This window comes from Babylonia areolata, chromosome 10 (genome assembly GCF_041734735.1).
Source record: "Babylonia areolata isolate BAREFJ2019XMU chromosome 10, ASM4173473v1, whole genome shotgun sequence".
Classification (NCBI taxonomy): Eukaryota; Metazoa; Mollusca; class Gastropoda; order Neogastropoda; family Buccinidae; genus Babylonia; species Babylonia areolata.
This window is the reverse complement of record NC_134885.1, coordinates 12,659,205-12,682,615: the sequence shown is the minus strand read 5'-3', so window position 1 is coordinate 12,682,615 and position 23,411 is coordinate 12,659,205. Positions and strand designations below refer to the sequence as shown.

At 42.5% G+C, this 23,411-nt stretch overlaps 1 protein-coding gene across 1 annotated transcript in view; it reads right to left on the bottom strand.

The window, feature by feature from the left end:
- Positions 1–374: 374 nt before the first annotated feature.
- Positions 375–23,411, bottom strand: part of LOC143286792 (condensin-2 complex subunit D3-L-like) — an 87,196-nt gene continuing 64,159 nt past the window's right edge. The window contains exons 38-47 of the mRNA XM_076594577.1: positions 23,192–23,322; positions 20,991–21,154; positions 18,327–18,489; positions 17,459–17,534; positions 16,996–17,088; positions 14,912–14,929; positions 9,120–9,189; positions 7,708–7,744; positions 2,923–4,243; positions 375–2,673 (exon numbers count right to left, since the gene is read on the bottom strand). Of these exons, the coding sequence (XP_076450692.1) occupies positions 4,145–4,243; positions 7,708–7,744; positions 9,120–9,189; positions 14,912–14,929; positions 16,996–17,088; positions 17,459–17,534; positions 18,327–18,489; positions 20,991–21,154; positions 23,192–23,322 (851 nt within the window). The 3' untranslated portion in view covers positions 375–2,673; positions 2,923–4,144. The remainder of the gene's footprint in view (positions 2,674–2,922; positions 4,244–7,707; positions 7,745–9,119; positions 9,190–14,911; positions 14,930–16,995; positions 17,089–17,458; positions 17,535–18,326; positions 18,490–20,990; positions 21,155–23,191; positions 23,323–23,411) is intronic.

Genomic DNA, 23,411 nt, shown 5'->3' with positions numbered 1-23,411 from the left:
CTACACCACATCCACCAGGCAAATGCCTGACCAGCAGCATAACCTAATGCACTAGTCATGTCTTGAGTGTATGGATATACACCTCCTCTGCTGTTCTGATGGTCATGGATTGATGGCCTAGAGGTAACGCGTCCGCCTAGGAAGTGAGAGAATCTGAGCGCGCTGGTTTGAATCACGGCTCAGCCGCCGATATTTTCTCCCCCTGCACTAGACCTTGAGTGGTGGTCTGGACGCTAGTCATTCGGATGAGACGATAAATTGAGGTCCTGTGTGCAGCATGCACTTAGCGCACGTAAAAGAACCCATGGCAACAAAAGGGTTGTTCCTGGCAAAATTCTGTAGAAAAATCCACTTTGATAGGAAAAACAAATAAAACTGCTAGCAGGAAAAAATACAAAAAATTGGGTGGCGCTGTAGTGTAGCGATGCGCTCTCCCTTGGGAGAGCAGCCCGAATTTCACACAGAGACATCTGTTGTGATAAAAAGAAATACAAATACATGACTGACTATCATACATATCAGAGTGGATTCCTTCTGCAGAATTTTGCCACAGGACAACACTTTTGTCACCATGGGTTCTTTTTCAATGCACCAATTGCGTGCTGCAAGAGGGACCGTGGATTATTGTCTCATCTGAATGACTAGACGCTCAGTCTGATCTTTGATTTTCCAATTAAACATGGGAGACAGGGCGAGACTGGGACTCAAAACCCAGGTCCTCACACTGTATTGGCAGATAAGTATCTTAACCATTCTGCTACCTTCCTCTGGCCCCCTTCAGCTTTTGGGAGAACAGGTCGGCGCACGACTCCTGTGGCCCCCTTCAGCTTTTGGGAGAACAGGTCGGCGCACGACTCCTGTGGCCCCCTTCAGCTTTTGGGAGAACAGGTCGGCGCACGACTCCTGTGGCCCCCTTCAGTTTTTGGGAGAACACGTCGGCGCACGACTCCTGTGGCCCCCTTCAGCTTTTGGGAGAACAGGTCGGCGCACGACTCCTGTGGCCCCCTTCAGCTTTTGGGAGAACACGTCGGCGCACGACTCCTGTGGCCCCCTTCAGCTTTTGGGAGAACAGGTCGGCGCACGACTCCTGTGGCCCCCTTCAGCTTTGGGGAGAACACGTCGGCGCACGACTCCTGTGGCCCCCTTCAGCTTTGGGGAGAACACGTCGGCGCACGACTCCTGTGGCCCCCTTCAGCTTTTGGGAGAACAGGTCGGTGCACGACTCCTGTGGCCCCCTTCAGCTTTTGGGAGAACAGGTCGGCGCACGACTCCTGTGGCCCCCTTCAACTTTTGGACTCTTCTTCCTCCCTGTGGCGCACAACTCATGTGCCCGACTTCAGCTTTTGGACTCTTCCTCCTTGTGGGGAGAACAGGTTGGACTACAACTCCTGTGCCCCACTTCAGCTTTTGGACTCTTCCTCCTTGTGGGGAGATAAGGTTGGTGCACAACTCCTGTGCCCCACTTCAGCTTTTGGACTCTTCCTCCTTGTGGGGAGATAAGGTTGGTGCACAACTCCTGTGCCTACCTGACTCAACAGAGCACTGCAGTGCAAAGCTGTCAATGACAACATGCTTATGAGTCATTATGACAGAAATAAGTGTCTGCATAATAACTGCAGGCAGTAATGATGACTGTAGATCATGAGTAACAGTAATAAGTATTTGCATAATAAGACAATAAAGCGTGTTTACATAATAAGATAATAAAGCGTGTTTGCAAAATAAGACAATAAACTGTGTATGTGAAGTGATCTTGTCAGTGTTTATGTATACTCCTTGAAGAAGATTCTGCTGTGTAATTCTTCGCTGGTTTTGATGGAATATGATTGTGTGTTCTGTGATTTTGAAGAATTTAAGTGGCATTGGATTACATGTGTTTTTCTTGAGAAATATAACCTTCACTGCAAGCGACAAAAAAGAATAAAAACTAATAAGACTGTGGTCCATAAGTTACAGAGGTTTCAGTTTCAGTTTCAGTAGCTCAAGGAGGTGTTACTGCGTTCGGACAAATCCATATATGCTACACCACATCTGCCAAGCAGATGCCTGACCAGCAGCGTAACCCAACGCGCTTAGTCAGGCCTTGAGAAAAAGAAGAAAAAAAAAAGGATAAATACATAAAAAAAAGAACTACTACTACTAATAATAATATGTATAAGGCGCAAAAACTTGATGAAGTTAACTATAAGGGTGCAAAATAAAATAAAATAAATAAATAAATATATAACTAACTAACTAACTAATTAATAATAATATAATTAAAAAGACAGTGAACAAACAAACTTTGTAGGAAACAGTGATTATGTACAAGACACTCAGGTATGGCCATGCACTGAAACCATACTAACAAGCACAGGAATCATTTTTGGGCAGTGGCTCTATGACTAAATTCACAAAAACTAATAACTGTCATACAAAAATGATAGAACTTCACGGAAATATGGTAGACAACACTGTCATTTAACAGTCAGATTTTTTTTTTTGTATCTTCATTGGTTCTCGATAAATAATCAAAATAATGACCCTAGCCACCTATTTCTTAGAATCTAAAAGAAAAGAAAAAAAAAAGACCTGTCAGTATGTCAGTGTGGAGACCTATAGAAACAGTCAGGTAAGACCTGTCAGTATGGTGACCTATAGAAACAGTCAGGTAAGACCTGTCAGTATGGTGACCTCTAGAAACAGGTAAGACCTGTCAGTATGGTGACCTATAGAAACAGTCAGGTAAGACCTGTTAGTGTGGAGACCTATAGAAATAGGTAAGACCATTCAGTATGGTGACCTCTAGAAACAGGTAAGACCTGTCAGTATGGTGACCTCTAGAAACAGGTAAGACCATTCAGTATGGTGACCTCTAGAAACAGGTAAGACCATTCAGTATGGTGACCTCTAGAAACAGGTAAGACCTGTCAGTATGGTGACCTATAGAAACAGTCAGGTAAGACCTGTCAGTATGGTGACCTCTAGAAACAGTCAGGTAAGACCTGTCAGTATGGAGACCTATAGAAACAGGTAAGACCATTCAGTATGGTGACCTCTAGAAACAGGTAAGACCTGTCAGTATGGTGACCTATAGAAACAGTCAGGTAAGACCTGTCAGTATGGTGACCTATAGAAACAGGTAAGACCTGTCAGTATGGTGACCTATAGAAACAGTCAGGTAAGACCTGTCAGTATGGTGACCTCTAGAAACAGGTAAGACCTGTCAGTATGGTGACCTATAGAAATAGGTAAGACCATTCAGTATGGTGACCTCTAGAAACAGGTAAGACCTGTCAGTATGGTGACCTATAGAAACAGTCAGGTAAGACCTGTCAGTATGGTGACCTCTAGAAACAGGTAAGACCTGTCAGTATGGTGACCTCTAGAAACAGTCAGGTAAGACCTGTCAGTATGGTGACCTCTAGAAACAGGTAAGACCTGTCAGTATGGTGACCTATAGAAACAGTCAGGTAAGACCTGTCAGTATGGTGACCTATAGAAACAGTCAGGTAAGACCTGTCAGTATGGTGACCTATAGAAACAGGTAAGACCTGTCAGTACGGTGACCTATAGAAACAGGTCAGTGTGGAGACCGATATTAACATTTAATTCACTGTGTTTATGTAGCACATCTGACAACACAGGGCCATATCAGGACTGCCCAACTACATAAACAATTCAGCCACATTCAACACAAGAATCTGTGACATCTGAATTTTTTAAAAAAAGAAAAAAAAAGAAGAAAAAAAAAGGACATTTCATGACGTTATCTTAACCATCAAGCTCCTAAGGCAAATAAGACTGTTGAGGACGTCAGCCCTTCTGCTTATTTTATCATCCCAAGATTACCAAAAATCATAACAAAGGATTAAAAAAAAAAAAAAATGTATGTTCAAACCGTTTGTACATTCATCTTTGTACAGTAAAACCAACAACAAAAATTGCAATCATCTGACAATTACCAACCACACTTTTCATTACTTTCTGTACAGTCCACACTTTATCTTCCGCTACAACGGCCTATCGAATACAGCTGTCACCAATGCCTCCATCAATGTACCTGTACAAAGCAAAGCCTACAGCATGCCATAATCCACTATAATAAACCAAACTATTCACATGGAGTGACAGTCAGAGTTTTGAAAGCCCTCAGAGCCCAACATCAAGACGACTTTTGTGAGTGGCGGCTCCTTCGACTTTTGCGGACGACAGGGGAGTTCAGTAGGGCTGGCTGTGATGCCTCCTCCACCTGCTTCTCCGTCTGCAATGAAACCATGGAAACAGAAGTCAGCACACCTATAGAAACAACTTGCAGAGGACAGTATAATCTCTAATTGTTCAACAGTACACATGATTACAATGCAAACAATGACAACAGAGCGTCAACAAGCTTAAAGCTTACACTGTCCCCTCATTCCTTGAAGGAAAGGAATTGTGTGAGGTGAGGATGGGTCTGAAACAGTTTGTTGTCCACAAGGAAGTCCCGAGAGAGGACATTATGATAGAGGGTACAACCCCTCTGCCACCCCCAGCCCCTCTAACAATGTGAGGCCACCCCCAAAACAAATGGATTTCTATCCTTCCTCATCTCTGTTCAAACACACACACACAAAGTGTGTGTTTGTTCAACCTTACACGCCAACTGTTCTTTCCAAAGCAGCAGACATTCCGTATAAGTTTCCCTCTCCCTGTTGAGGTGACCGGGAAAGACAGCAGGAAACGGACACTTGACGTTTGTGCCCTTGACAGGAGACCGAAACTATGTTTGCAGCTCACAAGTGAAGTCACACATCTGAGTCCCCAGCGACGCAGACAACCATACAGTTGCTTACGTGCTTTGTGAGTGAGTGTGCACACATGTGCATGCACAAGTGTGTGTGTGTGTGTGTGTGTGTGTGTGTGTGTGTGTGTGTGTGTGTGTGTGCGCACACATGAGCATGCATGTGCATGCCATAGTGTGTATGTGTGTGTGTGCGCATGCATGCATGGGCAAATGTGCGTGTGTGTGTGTGTGTGTGTGTGTGTGTGTGTGTGTGCAAGTGTGTATGTTGGGAGGGAGGGAGGGAGGGAGGGAGGGAGGAAAGTGTTAAGAGGGAGGGGGAGTGATGGGACCAGGGAAGGAGGAAATGGCATATATCCATCTCATACAGCATCTTCACAAATTCATTACACAAATAATTGACAGAAAGAAAAGTTGACAAAAACAAGAAAACAGAAATATAAACTGCAAAAGAAAACAAAGCATTGTTTGAACGTTCTCTCTCAGGCCATTTCATTCTCTCGGTCATTCTCACAACTTCGGTACTCCAAAAACAAAATACTACAGTATGAGCTGAAGTCACATGCTTTTGTATCACTTTTTGTCACAACAAATTTCAATTTGTGAAATTCGGTCTGTGCTTCCCTGTCGGCCAGTGTATTCACTTTACTGTCGAAACTGATGTTTCAACAAAATTCGTTTGTCACTGAAGATTCTTTTAGATGAGCAAAGTGCATGCTGCATACATGACCTTAGTTTATTTGTCTCATCCGAAAGAAAAGCTCCCAAACCACAACTCAAGGACTAATGAAAAGGGGAATCAAATATCTTGGTCCATCCAGGACTCAAACTCAAGTACACTCTTGCTTCCAAGTCCGGGTTCATTAGCACAAGGCCACTGCTCCAAGCTCACAGACACACTGTGGCTGCTTTATGTTCACAGGTCAACATCAGCGTTGTCAAAGCCTCGCCGTCCGAGTCGCTTCCTGAATCAGGATAACATCACTTTTGTCTGATGCGGAAGATGGTCTGCCCAAGTCCTCAGACAGTACAGTGGTGAAGCCTTGACCACAACTTCCCTGTAGTGTTTGTGTGGCCTTCTGTTGCCACACTTTCCTGGCCACATCATTGTCCCACCCTTCTGTTGCCATACTTTCCTGGCCACATCATTGTCCCACCCTTCTGTTGCCACACTTTCCTGGCCACATCATTGTCCCACCCTTCTGTTGCCACACTTTCCTGGCCACCCGTCTGTTGCCACACTTTCCTGGCCACCCGTCTGTTGCCACATTTTCCTGTCCCCACTATTGTACCTCCCTTCTGTTGCCACACTTTCCTGGCCACACCACTGTCCCACCCTTCTGTTGCCACACTTTCCTGGCCACACTTCTGTTGCCACACTTTCCTGGCCACCCTTCTGTTGCCACACTTTCCTGGCCACACTTCTGTTGCTACACTTTCCTGGCCACCCTTCTGTTGCCACACTTTCCTGGCCACACCATTGTCCCACCCTTCTGTTGCCACACTTTCCTGGCCACACTATTGTCCCTCTATTCTGTTGCCACATTTTCCTGGCCCCACTATTGTACCTCCCTTCTGTTGCCACACTTTCCTGGCCACACCACTGTCCCACCCTTCTGTTGCCACACTTTCCTGGCCACATCACTGTCCCTCCCTTCTGTTGCCACACTTTCCTGGCCACACCATTGTCCCACCCTTCTGTTGCCATACTTTCCTGGCCACCCTTCTGTTGCCACACTTTCCTGGCCACCCTGCCACCCTTTGGTTGCCACACTTTCCTGGCCACCCTTCTGTTGCCACTTTCCTGGCCACCCTTCTGTTGCCACACTTTCCTGGCCACCCTTCTGTTGCCACACTTTCCTGGCCACCCTTCTGTTGCCGCACTTTCCTGGCCACCCTTCTGTTGCCACTTTCCTGGCCACCCTTCTGTTGCCACTTTCCTGGCCACCCTTCTGTTGCCACTTTCCTGGCCACATCACTGTCCCTCCCATCCTTTCATGTTGACTTTCACTGACTGCCGTTTTGTTCCGTTCTGATCCTTCCTTCTACCCCCCCCCCCCACCCCCCCCCTCTTCTTTTCTCTTTTAATTTCCAACTGGTCTTTTGTATTCCCTTTTTTGTTCATTTGTTTATTCATTTATAGTCTGTTCATCTAAGATGATGATATTAGACTGATTCCTTTTTATGCAACGGAATTTTGTTTACTTTGACACACTGAAATGTCGTTTTGTTTCCTTCATATATCACCCCCCGCCCCCCACTCCCATTCCGTCCTAAATCTCAACAGGTCTTTTGTTTATTCATGAATTTTCCTTTTCATCTTGAATGAAATTGTTTGTGCGACATAGGTTTTTGTTCCAATCAGGACCCTGTTCCCACCCAATCATTTCCACAATGCCCCCCATCCCGCAGTTTGTATTTGTATTTGTATTTCTTTTTAACACAACAGGTTTCTCTGTGTGAAATTCGGGCTGCTCTCCGCAGGGAGAGCGCGTCGCTACACTACAGTGCCACTCAATTTTTTTTTGTATTTTTTCCTGCGTGCAGTTTTATTTGTTTTTCCTATCACAGTGGAAATTTCTACAGAATTTTGCCAGGAACAACCCTTTTGTTGCTGTGGGTTCTTTAACGTGCGCTAAGTGCATGCTGCACACGGGACCTCGGTTTATCGTCTCATCCGAATGACTAGCATCCAGACCACCACTCAAGGTCTAGTGGAGGGGGAGAAAATATCGGCAGCTGAGCCATGATTCGAACCAGCGCACTCAGATTCTCTCGCTTCCTAGGTGGACGCGTTACCTCTAGGCCATCACTCCACATAACTTCCAATTTTCAACAGGTCTTTTGTTTATTCATGAATTGCCCTCTTCATCTTCAGTGAAATCATTGTGAAAAAGAGGTTTTTGTTCAAACCAGGACCCTGCAGTGACACAGTGTGTTCTCACCTTCACTTTCACGTTCCATTCCCTGGGCTTGCTTTGCCTGCGCACAGACAGAGAAGGAAAACACCTGTCTTTGGTAAAACGTTTAACCCTCTTGCTTTCAAACATCTCAGCTTTCAAACATCTCACATAAAACCTTTTCCTAGTATTCCTTTGCGTGTGGTGTGCTTTACTATGTGTGTATACATACGTGTGTGTCCACATGCACATACGTGTGTATGAATGTATGTGTGTGTGTGTGTGTGTGTGTGTTAGTATTAGTCTCTGTGTGTGTGTGTGTGTGTGTGTGCACGTGTGTGGCTGTGTGTGTGTGGCTGTGCGTGTTTGTGTGTGCCAATGAATGCGTGTGTGTGTGGAGGGCAGCTGTTTTTATGTACATATGTATGTTAGAATGCATGTATGCATTGTGAGCATGTGTGTGTGTGTGTGTGTGTAGTTTGTTAGTCACATTTTGGTCTGCATACATACAAATTGATGCACTGTACTATGTACAAAAGTGCTTTTGTACAGCACCTTGGGCAGATTTCTGGATAGTATGCTATATAAGTATCCATTTTTATTATCATCATTATTCCTCGGCTGTGGCCAGAAAAAAATGGTAGAGGGTTCTAAGTCACATTAAGGCTTGACCCAATTCATTCCAGGTAAAATTACCTAATCTCATTCTCCAGACCACGTAATTTTCAATTTGACAGGTATGTTTTTTTGTTGTTGTTGCAAAATCACGATGGGATGCGACAAATTTATGCAGAAATGAGCACCATAGTACAGGACAAAATTTGTGACCATAATTGAAAATCACACAGAATCTACGTACCTATGTCATTCTTAAGTTTAAGGATCCATGTTCTGAGCAGTTTTCAGGTTCTTTATATATATATATATAAAACAAACAAAAAAAAAACCCCAAAAAAAACCCCCTCCATGTAAACTCTATATTATGTCATATTGTAATACTCTTTTGTCACAGAAGATTTCTCTGTGTGAAATTCAGGTTGCTCTCCCCAGGGAGAGCGTGTCACTACAGTGCAGCACCATCTTCATTTCTCTCTCCTTTTTCTCTGTCTGCAAGCGTATGTGTTCTCCCATCAAAGTGGATTTTTCTTCACAATTTTGCCAGGGCCTACCCTCTTGTTGCCGTGGGTTCTTTTATTAGCATGCTACACGTGGGACCTTCGTTTATCACCTCATCTTAATGACCGGTGCCAAGACCACCATTCAAGGTCAAGCGGAGGGGGAAAATATACTGTGGGATTCGATCTTGTGTGCTTAGATCCTCTCTCGCTTCCTACGTGTACACGTTATGACAAGGCCACCACACGACATACTTGCATCTGTAAACCTCTGACTGAAAACTGTTGAAAAAAAAAAAAAAAAAAAAGAAAGAGGGAGGGGAAAGATGTAGACCAACTCACCCCTGTTCCCCTGGCAGCTTCATGAAGACGATGTTGACCTCCTCATTCTCCTCTTCTCCCATCACGTCAGCTGCGGATTGCACAACAAAGAATGCTATCACACCTTGTTCTGTGAGCAGGGAGTCTGTATTCATGTTCTGTCTGCTACAGTGTTCATCTTGCTGTTGTGCTACAACATACTGTGACTCTGTGACAAAGAACGCTATCACACCTTGTTCTATGTGCACGGAGCCTGTATTTATGTTCTGTCTGCTACTGTTACAACATACTGTGATTCTGTAACAAAGAACGCTATCACTCCTTGTTCTGTGAGCAGGGAGCCTGTATTCATGTCCTGCCTGCTACAGTGTTCATCTATCGGTTGTGCTACGACATACAGTGACTGTGTGACAAAGAACGCTATCACACCTTGTTCCATGTGTAGGGAGCCTGTATTCATGTCCTGTCTGCTACAAAGTTCATCTACCTGTTGTGCTACAACATACAGTTACTGTGACAAAGAACGCTATCACACCTTGTTCTGTGAGCAGGGAGCCTGTATTCATGTCCTGTCTGCTACAGTGTTCATCTACCTGTTGTGCTACAACATACTGTGACTCTGTGTCCTTCTCACTTCCCTTCAAAAGCTGTAATGATAACGATTAAATGTTACACTACTTATCAACCAACACTGTTCCATCCTTTCAGAGATAAGATATAAAAATTTTAAAAAAAAACCCTGTCTTTCCTTGTTTCTATCTGTCTATCTATCGATGCATGTATGTACAGATGTGTGTCAGTGTTCCCAATGGGCCTGATTTTTTGAGGGTCACTGTGACCCTTTGACTGGAATTTTTGAGGGTCATTGTCACATTTCTGAGGGTCAACAGGAAAACATACAAAAAATCAATGAAGACAATTGTACAATGAAAATGAAAAGAAACCCACACCTTCTCCAAACAAGGACATTCGAAATGCTTGAATACAATGAAAACACAGTCAACTACTTATAATGAGCACATAACCATACTCACTACTAATGAACACACAACAGCGTTTGCCTGCATCGGCAAGGGAAGTTACTCTAACACGTTTTTGGCCAGCTCAGTTTCATCTGCTATGCACTAGCCTAAGCTTAGGCCCACGATGCGTGCTTCGCGGTTTTCCTGGAAGCCGTAAGATGCTTGTTAGTTTCAGGAAAAAGTGTGCGTCACATTGACGCACAGGGTAAAAATTTTGTGCGTCAAAGTTGTAAATCTGTGCGTCATTTACGCACATATGTACGTTTTTGGGAACACTGGTGTGTGTGTGTGTGTGTGTGTGTGTGTGTGTGTGTGTGTGTGTGTGTGTGTGTGTGTGTGTATAAGTATATGCATGTCTGTATGTATGTGTGTTGTATGTATGAGGCAGGGAAACAGGGAGAGAGCAAATGAGAGTGAGACAGAGAGAAAGAAAGAAAGACATACGGCTGCAGAAATTCAGTCATTATTTAGTCATTATAGCTGTGGTGAAGTCTGTTTTCAGCAGTGAGTCATCTCCCATCAGGCATGCACAATGATCTACCGTTTGTTCAGATCTGACACTTGGTCATTCCTCCCCTCAGTCCTCCTCTTGCAGGCTGGGAGCTTGTTCAGTGAACAGTATTGTATTGTATTTCTCTTTTTGTCACAACAGATTTCTCTCTGTGAAATTCGGGCTGCTCTCCCCAGGGAGAGCGTGTCGATACACGACAGCGCCACACTTTTTTTTTTGGGGTGGGGTGGGGGGGTGGGGGGTGGGGGGGGGGGGGTATTCTTTTCTGCGTGCAGTTTTATTTGTTTTTCCTCTTGAAGTGGACTTTTCTGCAGAATTTTGCCAGGAACAACCCTTTTGTCACCATGGGTTCTTTTATGTGCACTAAGTGCATGCTCCACATGGGACCTCGGTTATCATCTCATCCGAATGACTAGCGTCCAGACCACACACTCAAGGTCTAGTGGAAGGGGAGAAAATATTGGTGGCTGAACCATGATTTGAACCAGCATGCTCAGATTCTTTCGCTTCCTAGGCGGACGCGTTATCTCTAGGCCATCACTCCACATGCCCATCTTCTGGAAATTCTGTGTCAGAGATTTCTCCTTTTTTTGTGACTCTATATCTCTCTTTGTTTTCTTCTCCTTTTCTTTCTTTTGATCTCTGGTCCATTCACCTGGTATGAGTGTATGAGTATTGTCATATTCCACCAATAATTATATCCCCCCTCCACCTCCCTCCCCGAATCTCTTCAGAGTTGTTTCTTATTTCTTCTGCCACTGATATCTGCAGTAACATGTATTGTATTGTATTGTATTGTATTGTATTACTCTTTTGTCACAACAGATTTCTCTGTGTGAAATCTGAGCTGCTCTCCAAAATGAACAGCATGTCACTACACTGAGAGCACCACCCATTTTTTTTTGTTTCGTTCTTATCTGTGATTTTTATTTGTTTTCTTATCGAAGAAGTTGTTTTTTCCATAGAATTTTGCCAGCAACAACCGTTTTGTTGCTATGGGTTATATTTTGTGCGCTAAGTGCATGCTGCACATGGGACCTCAGTTTATCATCTCAACAGAATGACTAGCGTCCAGACCACCACTTCAGGTCTAGTGGAGGGGGAGAAAATACTGGCGACTGTGGGGTTCAAACCAGTGCTAATTGCTGCCAACCCCAAGCCCACTCCATCCCCTGACTGTCATATATTCCTAAAATACTAATTTGATTTACCCAAAACCTTGAATTCTCCAGGAGCCACACTGTCGGTTAAAACAGTTTGAACTGCTTCACACTGACATTTTCCCTATTCCTTTACTGAAGTCTGAGCCTTATATTGGTAAAATGTATATATTGAGCATTTCATCAATGAGCAATGAACATCTGATCACATGAAATCTCAACACATCTATCGTTTTTTTCTTTCGATGTGCACATTGTGTTACTGGCAATTTCTCTGCCTCAGAAAGGCACAGTGTTTTTTTTGTTTTTCTCCCCAGGTTTCCTGCAGGCCTATATCAGTCCACAGCCAGTCAAATGACCAATTGTTAAATTGCTCCTTGAAGACTTTTGTGACCATTTATCATCAGATAAACATGAGTTGAACTGACAATGCATACACAGTCCATTAGCCATTTATCATCAGATTAACTAATGCTTTAATGACCACACACACACACACACAGAGTCCATAAGCCATTTATCATCAGGTTAATTAGTACTTTACTGACACACACACACACACACACACAGAGTCCATTAGCCATTTATCATCAGGTTAATTAGTGCTTTACTGACAACACACACAGAGAATACAGTATCCATTTACCATCAGATAAACTTGAGTTGTACTGACAACACATACACAGTCTAGAAACCAATTATCATCAGATTAATTAACGCTTTACTGACAACACACAGAGACATACACACAAAGTCCATAAGCCACTTATCATTAGATGAACTAATGCTTTACTGAAAACACACACATACACACATCGCACACACAGAGACACAGAAAGATGACAGAATAACACGTATCCTAGACAATCCAAGTCATAGAGCAACTACCATAGATCTCACCCTAAATTCACCAGATCTGGCACCAATATGTGACTGGAATACACTGGAAGACATCCTTGATAATCATTATTTACCTATTATCACGAGGCTCAAATCTAAAATATCTCAGTCGATAGATCCAACCGAGGATATAATTCCAAAATATGATTACAGACTTGCGAACTGGGATAAATTCCCAAATTTGCATTCAACGTTTTATCTCATAAGCACTCAGGTAATACCTGGTGAAACGAGGCTTGTGCAGCAGTAAAGAAAGAAAAGAAGTCAAAATTTAAAATATACTTAATAGAACGATCTCCCACAAATCATTTTGAGATGAAAAAAGCTAAAAATTAAGCTAACAGGGTTAACGCACAAGCGAAAAAGCAATACTGGTCATCTTTCTGCACAAATTCAGTTTTCAATCACAAAGATATGCAAAAGGTATGGGAAAAACTAAAAACAGTGAAAAATGGAATGAATTTACCACAATGCCCTATTAAACTGGACCATTCAGATCTACCTTCAAATATCTAAAAGGCTGAGGTTTTTGCTGATACGTTTGCTAATTACAATAGAAACGCTAGTTTGTCAGAACATACACAGTACAGAGAAAGCCAAGAGAAAAATGAAGCATACCAAGATTCAGAGTGCGTAAATCACCTATATATATAAATAGTGAAATAACACTAGATGAAATAAAGGAATGTCTCTCAAATCTCGGCAGCAAAAAAACATCTGTTGGTCTAGATGGAATTTCAAACGAAATGTTGAAATATTTGCCCAGAAATTTTACTGACTTCTTACACTTAATTTTAAAGAAATGTTGGTCTGATTGTGACCTTCCACTTGTATGGAAACATTTACTCAATTGTTGTCCAAGTACATAAACGGGGCACACCCAAAACAGATAAAAACAGTTACTGACCAGTTGCCCTAACATCGCATGCATGCAAACTAATGAAAAAAAAAAGAGTTTTAAAAAGACTTGTGCATCATTGTGAGAAGCATGTGATTCCTACTATTCAAGCTGGCTTAAGAAAAAGTAGATCTACCACAGAACATCTAGTTAAACTGACTACACAGGTAAAGCAACAGTTTGCAAGGCGAAAAAATGTTCAAGTGACTTTTTTTAAATGTGAAAAAAGCATACAACCAAGAGTGGCTTGCTCGACTTTTATATAAACTGAAAAATATTGGTATTGCAGACAACATGTATAATTGTATTAGAAGTTTTTTATCAGACAGATTTATACAAGTAAGAACGGGAAATATCATCATAGATTTATACAAGTAAGAATAGGAAATACATATTCAAACCCCGAACAATTACACATGGGTTTACTACAAGGATCAGTAATTTCTCCGATTTTTATTTAATATATTATCAGCAGATCAACCGAATCAAATCAAATCAAATTATGGTGCTTAGAGCCTCGCCGACTGAACAAGCAAGCCAAAGATACAGTCTTAGTTCAATTTGCTGATGATATTTGTTCATGGATGAAGGTGACAATGAAAAATAAAACGCCTACTAGTACATTGAATTACATAAAGAAAATATACCAGTGGGAACTTGATAAAATCAGCAACTTTATGACAGAAAATGGCTTATCATTGTCCTTAGAAAAAACAAACATGCTGCTATTTAATACAGGATCTGACCCAGAAAAGCTCCCTGTGTTTACAATAAATGGTACTATTATAAGATATACACAATCTCTTAAATTTTGGGGTGTGTATCTTTCTTTGAAACTTTCGTGGAATTATCATATCGACTATATATCAAACAAAGCAAGGAAAGGTCTAAATTTCCTTAAAAAAATTTGTAAACAGCATTGCGGGCAAGATACCAAAGCTTTAATGTCTCTCGCTACCTCCCTCGTACGTTCACGCTCAAGATGTAATTTTCAGTGCTCCACTGCATTTGTTAAAGAAGCTGCAAAGCATTGACTGTAAGGCTTAGTATAAACTCGCTCTAGGTGTGCCCATTCATACATCAAATTCAGGAACTACCAGAGAAGCAGGTGTTTTATCTCTTGATGAACAAAGGAAAGCTCCAGCAAGAAAATTTTTATCAAGTCTTCTGCATATGAAACCTTTTCAACAAAGAAGTTAAACGGAGTTCACAAAAAGATTTGCTAAAAAAGCTAAGACAATACAGTCCATGACATCTACTGATACAGTCACATCAAATATCATTAGTGCCACAGATGAAAGGCAAACAGATTGCAAAAATACCTGTATTTTCACCAGTTCCTGAATGGGAGCAGTGTAAAAATACCTTTGACATAGATTATACATATTTATCCAAGAATCAGTCACCATTTCTGTTAAAAACTGGAGTACTCTTCCATATGGAAAATAAATCTTCAAATTATCTAAAAAAAAATATATACACAGATGGATCTGTTCTTGAAAATGTTAACTCAGGAGCGGCTTTTGTTATTCCTTCATTTGAAATAGAAAAATTATACCATATCGTAGACAACTGGTTATTATGAATGTGCAATATGCAGGATGAATGTACAATAGAATATGTCTAATGCTAACATCCATATTCTAAATATATTTTTGTTAATAATTACGATGTAATAATTAATTGCAATGTTTTAAAAGCAAATATGTGAAATGCTTTTATTTGAGAACATATGTTTATTACTCTTGTTTAATCAAGTAATCCGCGTGTGTGGGGTGGGGTGGGGTGGTGGTGGGGGTGCGGGTGTGTGCTGATTATCTGGTTGTGGTTTTCCGCAATTTATCTTTATTCTTATCTATCATAATCAATGTGCAATATAGTAGGCTATGCTTATAATTATATTCAAAATAATGTTTCTTAATTCTTTCTGTTTTTACATTAAGAATACTAGTTATTACCTGTAGTGTATGGATGTATGTATGAAACGGTGTACGTGATATTTTTTACGTGTGTCTTCGTAATATTCGTAAAAGCTGTTGTTGACTTTTACAGTTTTGGTCCCCATGTTGTTTACTTGTCTATGTTGTGATAATGCACCTGACCAAATTTCTCCAGTTGGAGATAATAAAGTTATTCTTATTCTTATTAATATTCCATTTTCACAGCCTTATTTAATCATACTTATGCCCTTAAATTATATTTCAGACCTTCCGAAAACTGTATCTGAGGTTTTATTATGTGTAGACTTGAAGTCAGAATTACAAGCTATTAAATCTCCAAATTTAAAGAAGCGAATTGAGATGACAATGGAAATAAAAGATATTATTCATCAATTAAAAAAACAGGGCATTTATATAACTTTTTGCTGGGTACCTTCACACTGTGGAGTATCTTCAAATAAATGGTTAGACCAAACCGCTAGAAGAGGAGCACATAATTTCGAAGGCACAATAGAACTCGACATCCAGTTAGATATACATGAATGCTTTAGTAGTATAGAAAATCTATCCAGAAATCGATTTCATAAACTGCTTATAGATTCAAATAATCAGCATAACCAATATTGTGTAAACACAAAAAATACGGCTAATCCGAAATATTTTCTGAATTTGATACCTACAGCACATTTGAAACAAATTCCAATTCTTATGTACAGAATTTGTTTAAATGCCTTCCGTGCAAAATTTTCTAAGAACATAAAATATATGTGCGGTAATCAAATAACTGTAAACCATCTACTCATCCATTTTTATCCACTTTTTATTTCTTATAACAGACTTATTTTTATTTCCTCTAAAACATACATTAACACTTTCCTACACTACTATTCACCAGCATTCCCTCTCTTTCACCCACTACCTCTCTTCTTTCTGTCTAATGACACTTTTAGTGAATAGACGTTAAACTGAAGATCCTATACAAATATATACACACAGAGTCCAGAAGCCATTTCTCGTCAGGTTAACTCATGCTTTACTGACAACACAGACACTGACACAGACACACACAGAGTCCAGAAGCCATTTATCGTAAGGTTAACTCATGCTTTACTGACAACACACATGCACACACACATACACAGTACAGTAGCCATTTATTGTCAGATTAACTAATGCTTTACTTTCAACACACACACACACACACACACACACAGAGTACAGTAGCCATTTATCATCAGATTAACAAATGATTTACTAACAACACACACACAGAATACAGTAGCCCTTTATTATCAGATAAACTTGATTTGCACATACAAGACATTCAGTCCAGTAGCCATTTATCATCAGATTAACCAATATCGTACTAGCACCACATGCACACACACAGAGTCCAGTACCCATTTATCATCACATTAACCCATAGTGTACCGACACCACACAGACAAATGATGCAGTGTGCTCACCTTGCGACCGGCTGAAGCCAGGTATGGGGGAGGGCGGCACCATGGGCAGGGTCAGGTTGTTCTCCTCAGCGAAGGTCACGTTACTCAGCAAGCCTGAAACACAGGGGGAACAAACTCATCACTGCACCTTTCAAACTTCAGCGAATGTATGCATGATATTCAGTCATGTCCAATTTTGACCATCAGAACAGCAGAGAAGGCAACTGCTGTCCTGACTGCTGATGTATGGACAATGCCAACAACAAAAATCTCAACAAGAAAGGAGATATATTCCAACATGATTCTTTTGCCTTGTGTTCTTTTTTTTTTTTTTTTTTTTTTGTCTTCATCTTTTTTTCTTTTTCCCCCTTCCTCTCTTTCTTTTTTCATTTTCTTCTTCTTCTTTTTTTTTTTTTTTTTTATTGCTGTGAGGGTCACAACGACAAGAACAAAACCAACAGCAACAGAAGAAACATGTTCAAACCTGATGGAGTGCTGATTGCCCGAAGTGGTCGACGCGGCTGCCGTGGAGTTTGTGGCTTTTCCTTTTCAGTATCTTCCTGTTTTGAGACAAATATGCAAAACAGGGTGTTCACAATTTTTATTTCGATTTCAGCGGACTGGTGTTTGACTTTTGGCTCAATTTGTCATGACAGACCTATCTGGAAAAACAGAGATGTAGCAGACTGCAACACTCTGCCTCTTCTCCTGTCTCTGTAGACACACACACATTTTGACGTATCACAACACCACTTTCAGTATCAGTATTGGTAGTTCAAGGAGGCGTCACTGCGTTTGGACAAATCCATATATGCCAAACCACATCTGCCTAGCAGATGCCTGACCAGCGGCGTAACCCAACACGCTTAAAATATACACTTACAGATATCGGCAATATTGTGGTGAAGCATTAATGCCTACCAACTTATTGTGTATGTGTGTGATGGGAGGGGGGAAGTCTTGGGGGTACAATGTGTGCCTCTGTGTGGTATCTATCTATCTGTCTATGTGTTTTTAAAAGTATGCATGTATGTGTGTGTGTGTGTGTGTGTGTGTGTGTATCTGTTTGTTGCGTGTGTATGTGCCTGTACATGTGTATATATGTATATCTTTCCAAACAGGTCTGACCGACAGCATTCCCTTCCTGTGCTGTTCAGTCAGGCTTCAGTCTCACACACACACAATACACAAATACATAAGAGTAGATATTGCAACAAAGTTTGCCAGTGACAACTCTCTTGCTGCCGTGGGGGTTCTTTTACGTGTGCAAAGTGCATGCTCCACACCACCTGAGTTGAGCGTCGACGTCACACCTGAGTGTCGCCACCTGTGAAGCCCACGGTTCTGCTCACCTGTTCAGACTCAGTGGCCCCTGATGAGCCTGCCATCACGTCCTCTGCCCACTTGACGCTCGACAGCCGCCGCCCATCCGGTCGCCCGGACGACTGCCGCCTCTCTTTCAGGCGCTCCACTGTCCGCAGCACCGCCTGGCGGGTGGCAGAGTCCCCGTTTGATCTGCACAAGGCAAGGGGAACAATGCATGACTACGAACAAGAAGAAGAAGAATGCATGCTTACGAATGAGAAGAAGAAGAAAAATGCATACCTATGAACGAGAAGACAAAAAAGGATGCATGTCTACGTACAAGAAGAATGCATGCATGCCTACAAACGAGAAGAAGAATGCATGCCTACAAACGAGAAGAATGCATGCCTATGAACGAGAAGAAGAAGAAGAAAGCATGCCTATGAACGAGAAGAAGAAGAAGAAAGCATGCCTATGAATGAGAAGAAGAAAAATACCACGCCTACGAAGAAGAAGAAGAACGCATGCCTACGAACGAGAAAAAGAATGCATGCCTACGAACAAGAAGAAGAAGAATACATGCCTACGAACGAGAAAAAGAATGCATGCCTACGAACGAGAAAAAGAATGCATGCCTACGAAAGAGAAGAAAAAGAATGCATGCCTACGAATGAGAAGAAGAAGAATGCATGCCTACGAAGAAGAAGAAGAAGAAGAAAGCATGCCTACGAACAAGAAGAAGAAGAAGAAAGCATGCCTACGAACGAGAAGAAAAAGAAGAAGGCAAGCCTACGAATGAGAAGAAGAATACCACGCCTACGAAGAAGAAGAAGAACGCATGCTACGGACAAGAAGAAGAAGAACGCAAACGAGAAGAATGCATGCCTATGAACGAGAAGAAGAAGAAGAAAGCATGCCTACGAATGAGAAGAAGAAGAAGAAAGCATGCCTACGAATGAGAAGAAGAAGAATACCACGCCTACGAAGAAGAAGAAGAACGCATGCCTACGGACGAGAAGAAGAAGAAAGCATGCCTACGAACGAGAAGAAGAAGAATACATGCCTACAAACGAGAAAAAGAATGCATGCCTACGAACGAGAAAAAGAATGCATGCCTACGAACGAGAAGAAAAAGAATGCATGCCTACGAATGAGAAGAAGAAGAAAGCATGCCTACGAACAAGAAGAAGAAGAAGAAAGCATGCCTACGAACAAGAAGAAGAAGAAGAAAGCATGCCTACGAACGAGAAGAAAAAGAAGAAGGCAAGCCTACGAATGAGAAGAAGAATACCACGCCTACGAAGAAGAAGAAGAAGAACGCATGCTACGGACAAGAAGAAGAAGAACGCATGCCTACGAACGAGAAGAAGAATACCACGCCTACGAAGAAGAAGAAGAAGAACGCATGCCTACGGACGAGAAGAAGAAAGCATGCCTTGCACTTTGCCGTAGGGTGCAGTTTTCTCACCAATAAACATGTTTTTCTGAACAAATCAAACACACTCAAAAGCCACAATAACACGATTAAATCAATATCCAAATTTTCTTTCAACAGACCTTTTTCAAGGATGAATGACTTGAAACACAATGTCATGAGTGAAATTCAAACTGCTCTTGTTATTGTACATTGATAAATTTCCCCATTTTCAAACACACACCTCTCCCTGCTTTCAACAAACTGCAAAAATTAATAACTGACATCAGAATCAAATATTCTAATGGAATGAACCGATTTTGAAAATTTGCGAACTTGGGGCATTCCATAATAGAATTAAAACTTTCTCCAATCACACCCACACAGCATATTGATGAAGACAACTAAGTAATTAATACGGAAGTGTGTGAAAACTACCACACCCAAGTGGAAGAAAGTTTCCTCAGAATCAGAAAGTTTGTGTTCACTTGTATATTCCAGTGGTTCCACACCACGTTCCCCAGCAAAACTGAATGAGAAAAATTTCTTCTACGTGCGTCAGATTCACAGGCATTTGAAAGGGCAGTGACCAAGTTTCAGTTATTTTTTCACAAATGAAATACAGACAAAAAGCATTTGTGTGTGTGATTCAAGTGTGACAATCTGCTGCAATACCACCGCTCGGCGTCTGTGGGCAGGCAACTTTAACTCATTAAGTCCTGCATCCCAGCAGGTGTCAAAATTCTTCTCACTGAAATGGTTTTCATGTTCCTTCATATGGATAAACCTCAAACAAAGGGATCTAATTTCTACAGTGATTCTCTTATCTGTCCACATATAATTTAGAGGAAAAACAGTATATTTTCTGCATTTTTTTCTGCATCAATACGGCACAGAAGCCTGTGAGGCTGTAGACTCCCCAGGGCTGAAAGGGTTAATGCAGCTGTGAACTAAGTTCACTCACAGCCTGTTCGTCCCAGGACTTTCCTGTGTCAGTTTTGCTGAGGGAGGTGGCGTGAAGCCACTGAAATATACAAGTTAGTTCAAGCTTTTGATTCTGAGAAAGGAAACTTTCTGTAATATGTACCAAGAATCTGAGAACCTATGCTAATAAATACCACACGTGTACCAACACACCAAGTGAGGTCGAAGACTGCACAAATAAGAAATTAACGTAGAACAGTATAACAGCTAACACACACAGAGTCTGGTCAAAGACTACACAGATAAGAAATTCATGTGGAATATTATGACAACTACCACACACACACACACACACACACGTTCCCACACTTACTGTGGTCGAGGAGTGCCCCCTGACCTCCCCCCATCCTCAGCAGTGCCTCTCTTCTTGCCACTGCTGGCTGTGGCAGCGACTCGGTGGGCCGTGCCGGGCGTGGAGGGTTTGTTGACAGGAGTGCTGGGTTGGGCCTGAGGAGTGCCCCCCTCTCCCACTGTCACCTGCACATTGCACAGGGCAGACACAAACAGAGCTGACTGAAAAACTGAACGTTATGAACAGGATTCTTCTCCAACAGACGGCTATAGATTACACAGGGCAGACACAAACAGAGCTGACTGAAAAACTGAACATTATGAACTGAACAGGATTCTTCTCCAACAGACGGCTATAGACTGCACAGGGCAGATAGACAGAAACAGGGTTGATACAACGAAAAACTGAACATTAGGCTCATATGATTCACCCTTAATTCTGGGAATTTTTCATTTTTATTTATTTATTAATTTTTTCGTGTGTGCTGATCGGCTGACTTGAGCACATGACTGGTTTGGCAAAGACGTCTTAGTACTGGGTTACCAACAAAATTTGGCCAACACAGAGCAAACCAATCAGCCTTGTTTGCATCAGTTTGACATGGTACAATATATGACACCAAACAACAGGTTTCTTTTTCTCTGTTTTATCTAGACATACATACGTAAGTTATGTTTATGTCAACATACCTGTATCACATATATATACTGGTGTAGAAAGGTGACTGAAAAATCAAATATGATGAACAAAACAACAGGATTCTCCTTTTCTCTGCATTAATGTGCCTGTCAAGATAATCAGACATATGTCCACGCACATATGTATGAAAATACTGGTGTCCGTGCATGTGTACAGGCATAATCTGTGGGATTCCCTTTTGTCACAGACCACAGTCACAGCTGGTGCCAGAAGAACCAGACAGTACAGACTGCTCACCAGTTCTTCCCATCACCACTACAACTGAAACTACTGTTCACAAGTGGAAAATAACCATCTGTAACAATTATAATCATTTCTCAAAGACAAATGCAAGCTGTATTGAATGACAAGATTCATGTCAAACTTTTCTTCCTCTCACCGGTTTACTGCCTATACACTGCAGAATGATTTAGAAATTCATGTGAAACACTTCCATATCATGTAAAACAAATAAATAAATGAAGAAAATAACTAAGTAAAAAAACAACAACAAAAAAACATGGGACAGCAGCAACAATAACAAAAAAAAGTGAATCAAGGGGGTAATGCTACTGAAGATGGGGCACCCCCCCCCCCAAGGGGGTAATGCTACTGAAGATGGGGCACCCCCCCAAGGGGGTAATGCTACTGAAGATGGGGCACCCCCCCCCCAGGGGGTGATGCTACTGAAGATGGGGCACCCCCCCCCCCAAGGGGGTAATGCTACTGAAGATGGGGCACCCCCCCAGGGGGTAATGCTACTGAAGATGGGGCACCCCCCCAAGGGGGTAATGCTACTGAAGATGGGGCACCCCCCCCCAGGGGGTAATGCTACTGAAGATGGGGCACCCCCCCAAGGGGGTAATGCTACTGAAGATGGGGCACCCCCCCCCCAAGGGGGTAATGCTACTGAAGATGGGGCACCCCCCCCAGGGGGTGATGCTACTGAAGATGGGGCACCCCCCAAGGGGGTAATGCTACTGAAGATGGGGCACCCCCAAGGGGTAATGCTACTGAAGATGGGGCACCCCCCCAAGGGGGTAATGATACTGAAGATGGGGCACCCCCCCCCCCAAGGGGGTAATGCTACTGAAGATGGGGCACCCCCCCAAGGGGGTAATGCTACTGAAGATGGGGCACTTCCCCCAAGGGGGTAATGCTACTGAAGATGGGGCACTCCCCCCCCCCAAGGGGGTAATGCTACTGAAGATGGGGCACTCCCCCCCCAAGGGGTAATGCTACTGAAGATGGGGCACCCCCCAAGGGGGTAATGCTACTGAAGATGGGGCACCCCCCAAGGGGGTAATGCTACTGAAGATGGGGCACCCCCCCCAAGGGGGCAATGCTACTGAAGATGGGGCACTCCCCCCAAGGGGGTAATGCTACTGAAGATGGGGCACCCCCCCCCCCCCCCCCCATTCCCCTCCCCAAAAAAGGGAGCCAGCAACAAAGAAAACATGAAAAGAAAAGAAAAAAGGAAAAAAGAAACACACAAAAACCAAACAACATATACACATATCAACACAAAGCATCGTCGTCACCACCTGAACAGGGGTCCCCCTGTCCGCACCCCTCTGACCCTGGTCAGTGCCGGTGTTCCCCGCCTGCTGGTTCTCAAACATGCGTAGGTCGTACTCCACCTCACAGGCCAGCTGTTTGTCTGCTGCCAGAACATCTGCCACACACACACACACACACACACAGAGTGATCATGGCAACAGTGCAATTGTTCACTGTGCTGTTTAATGGTCAGTCGTGTCTTAC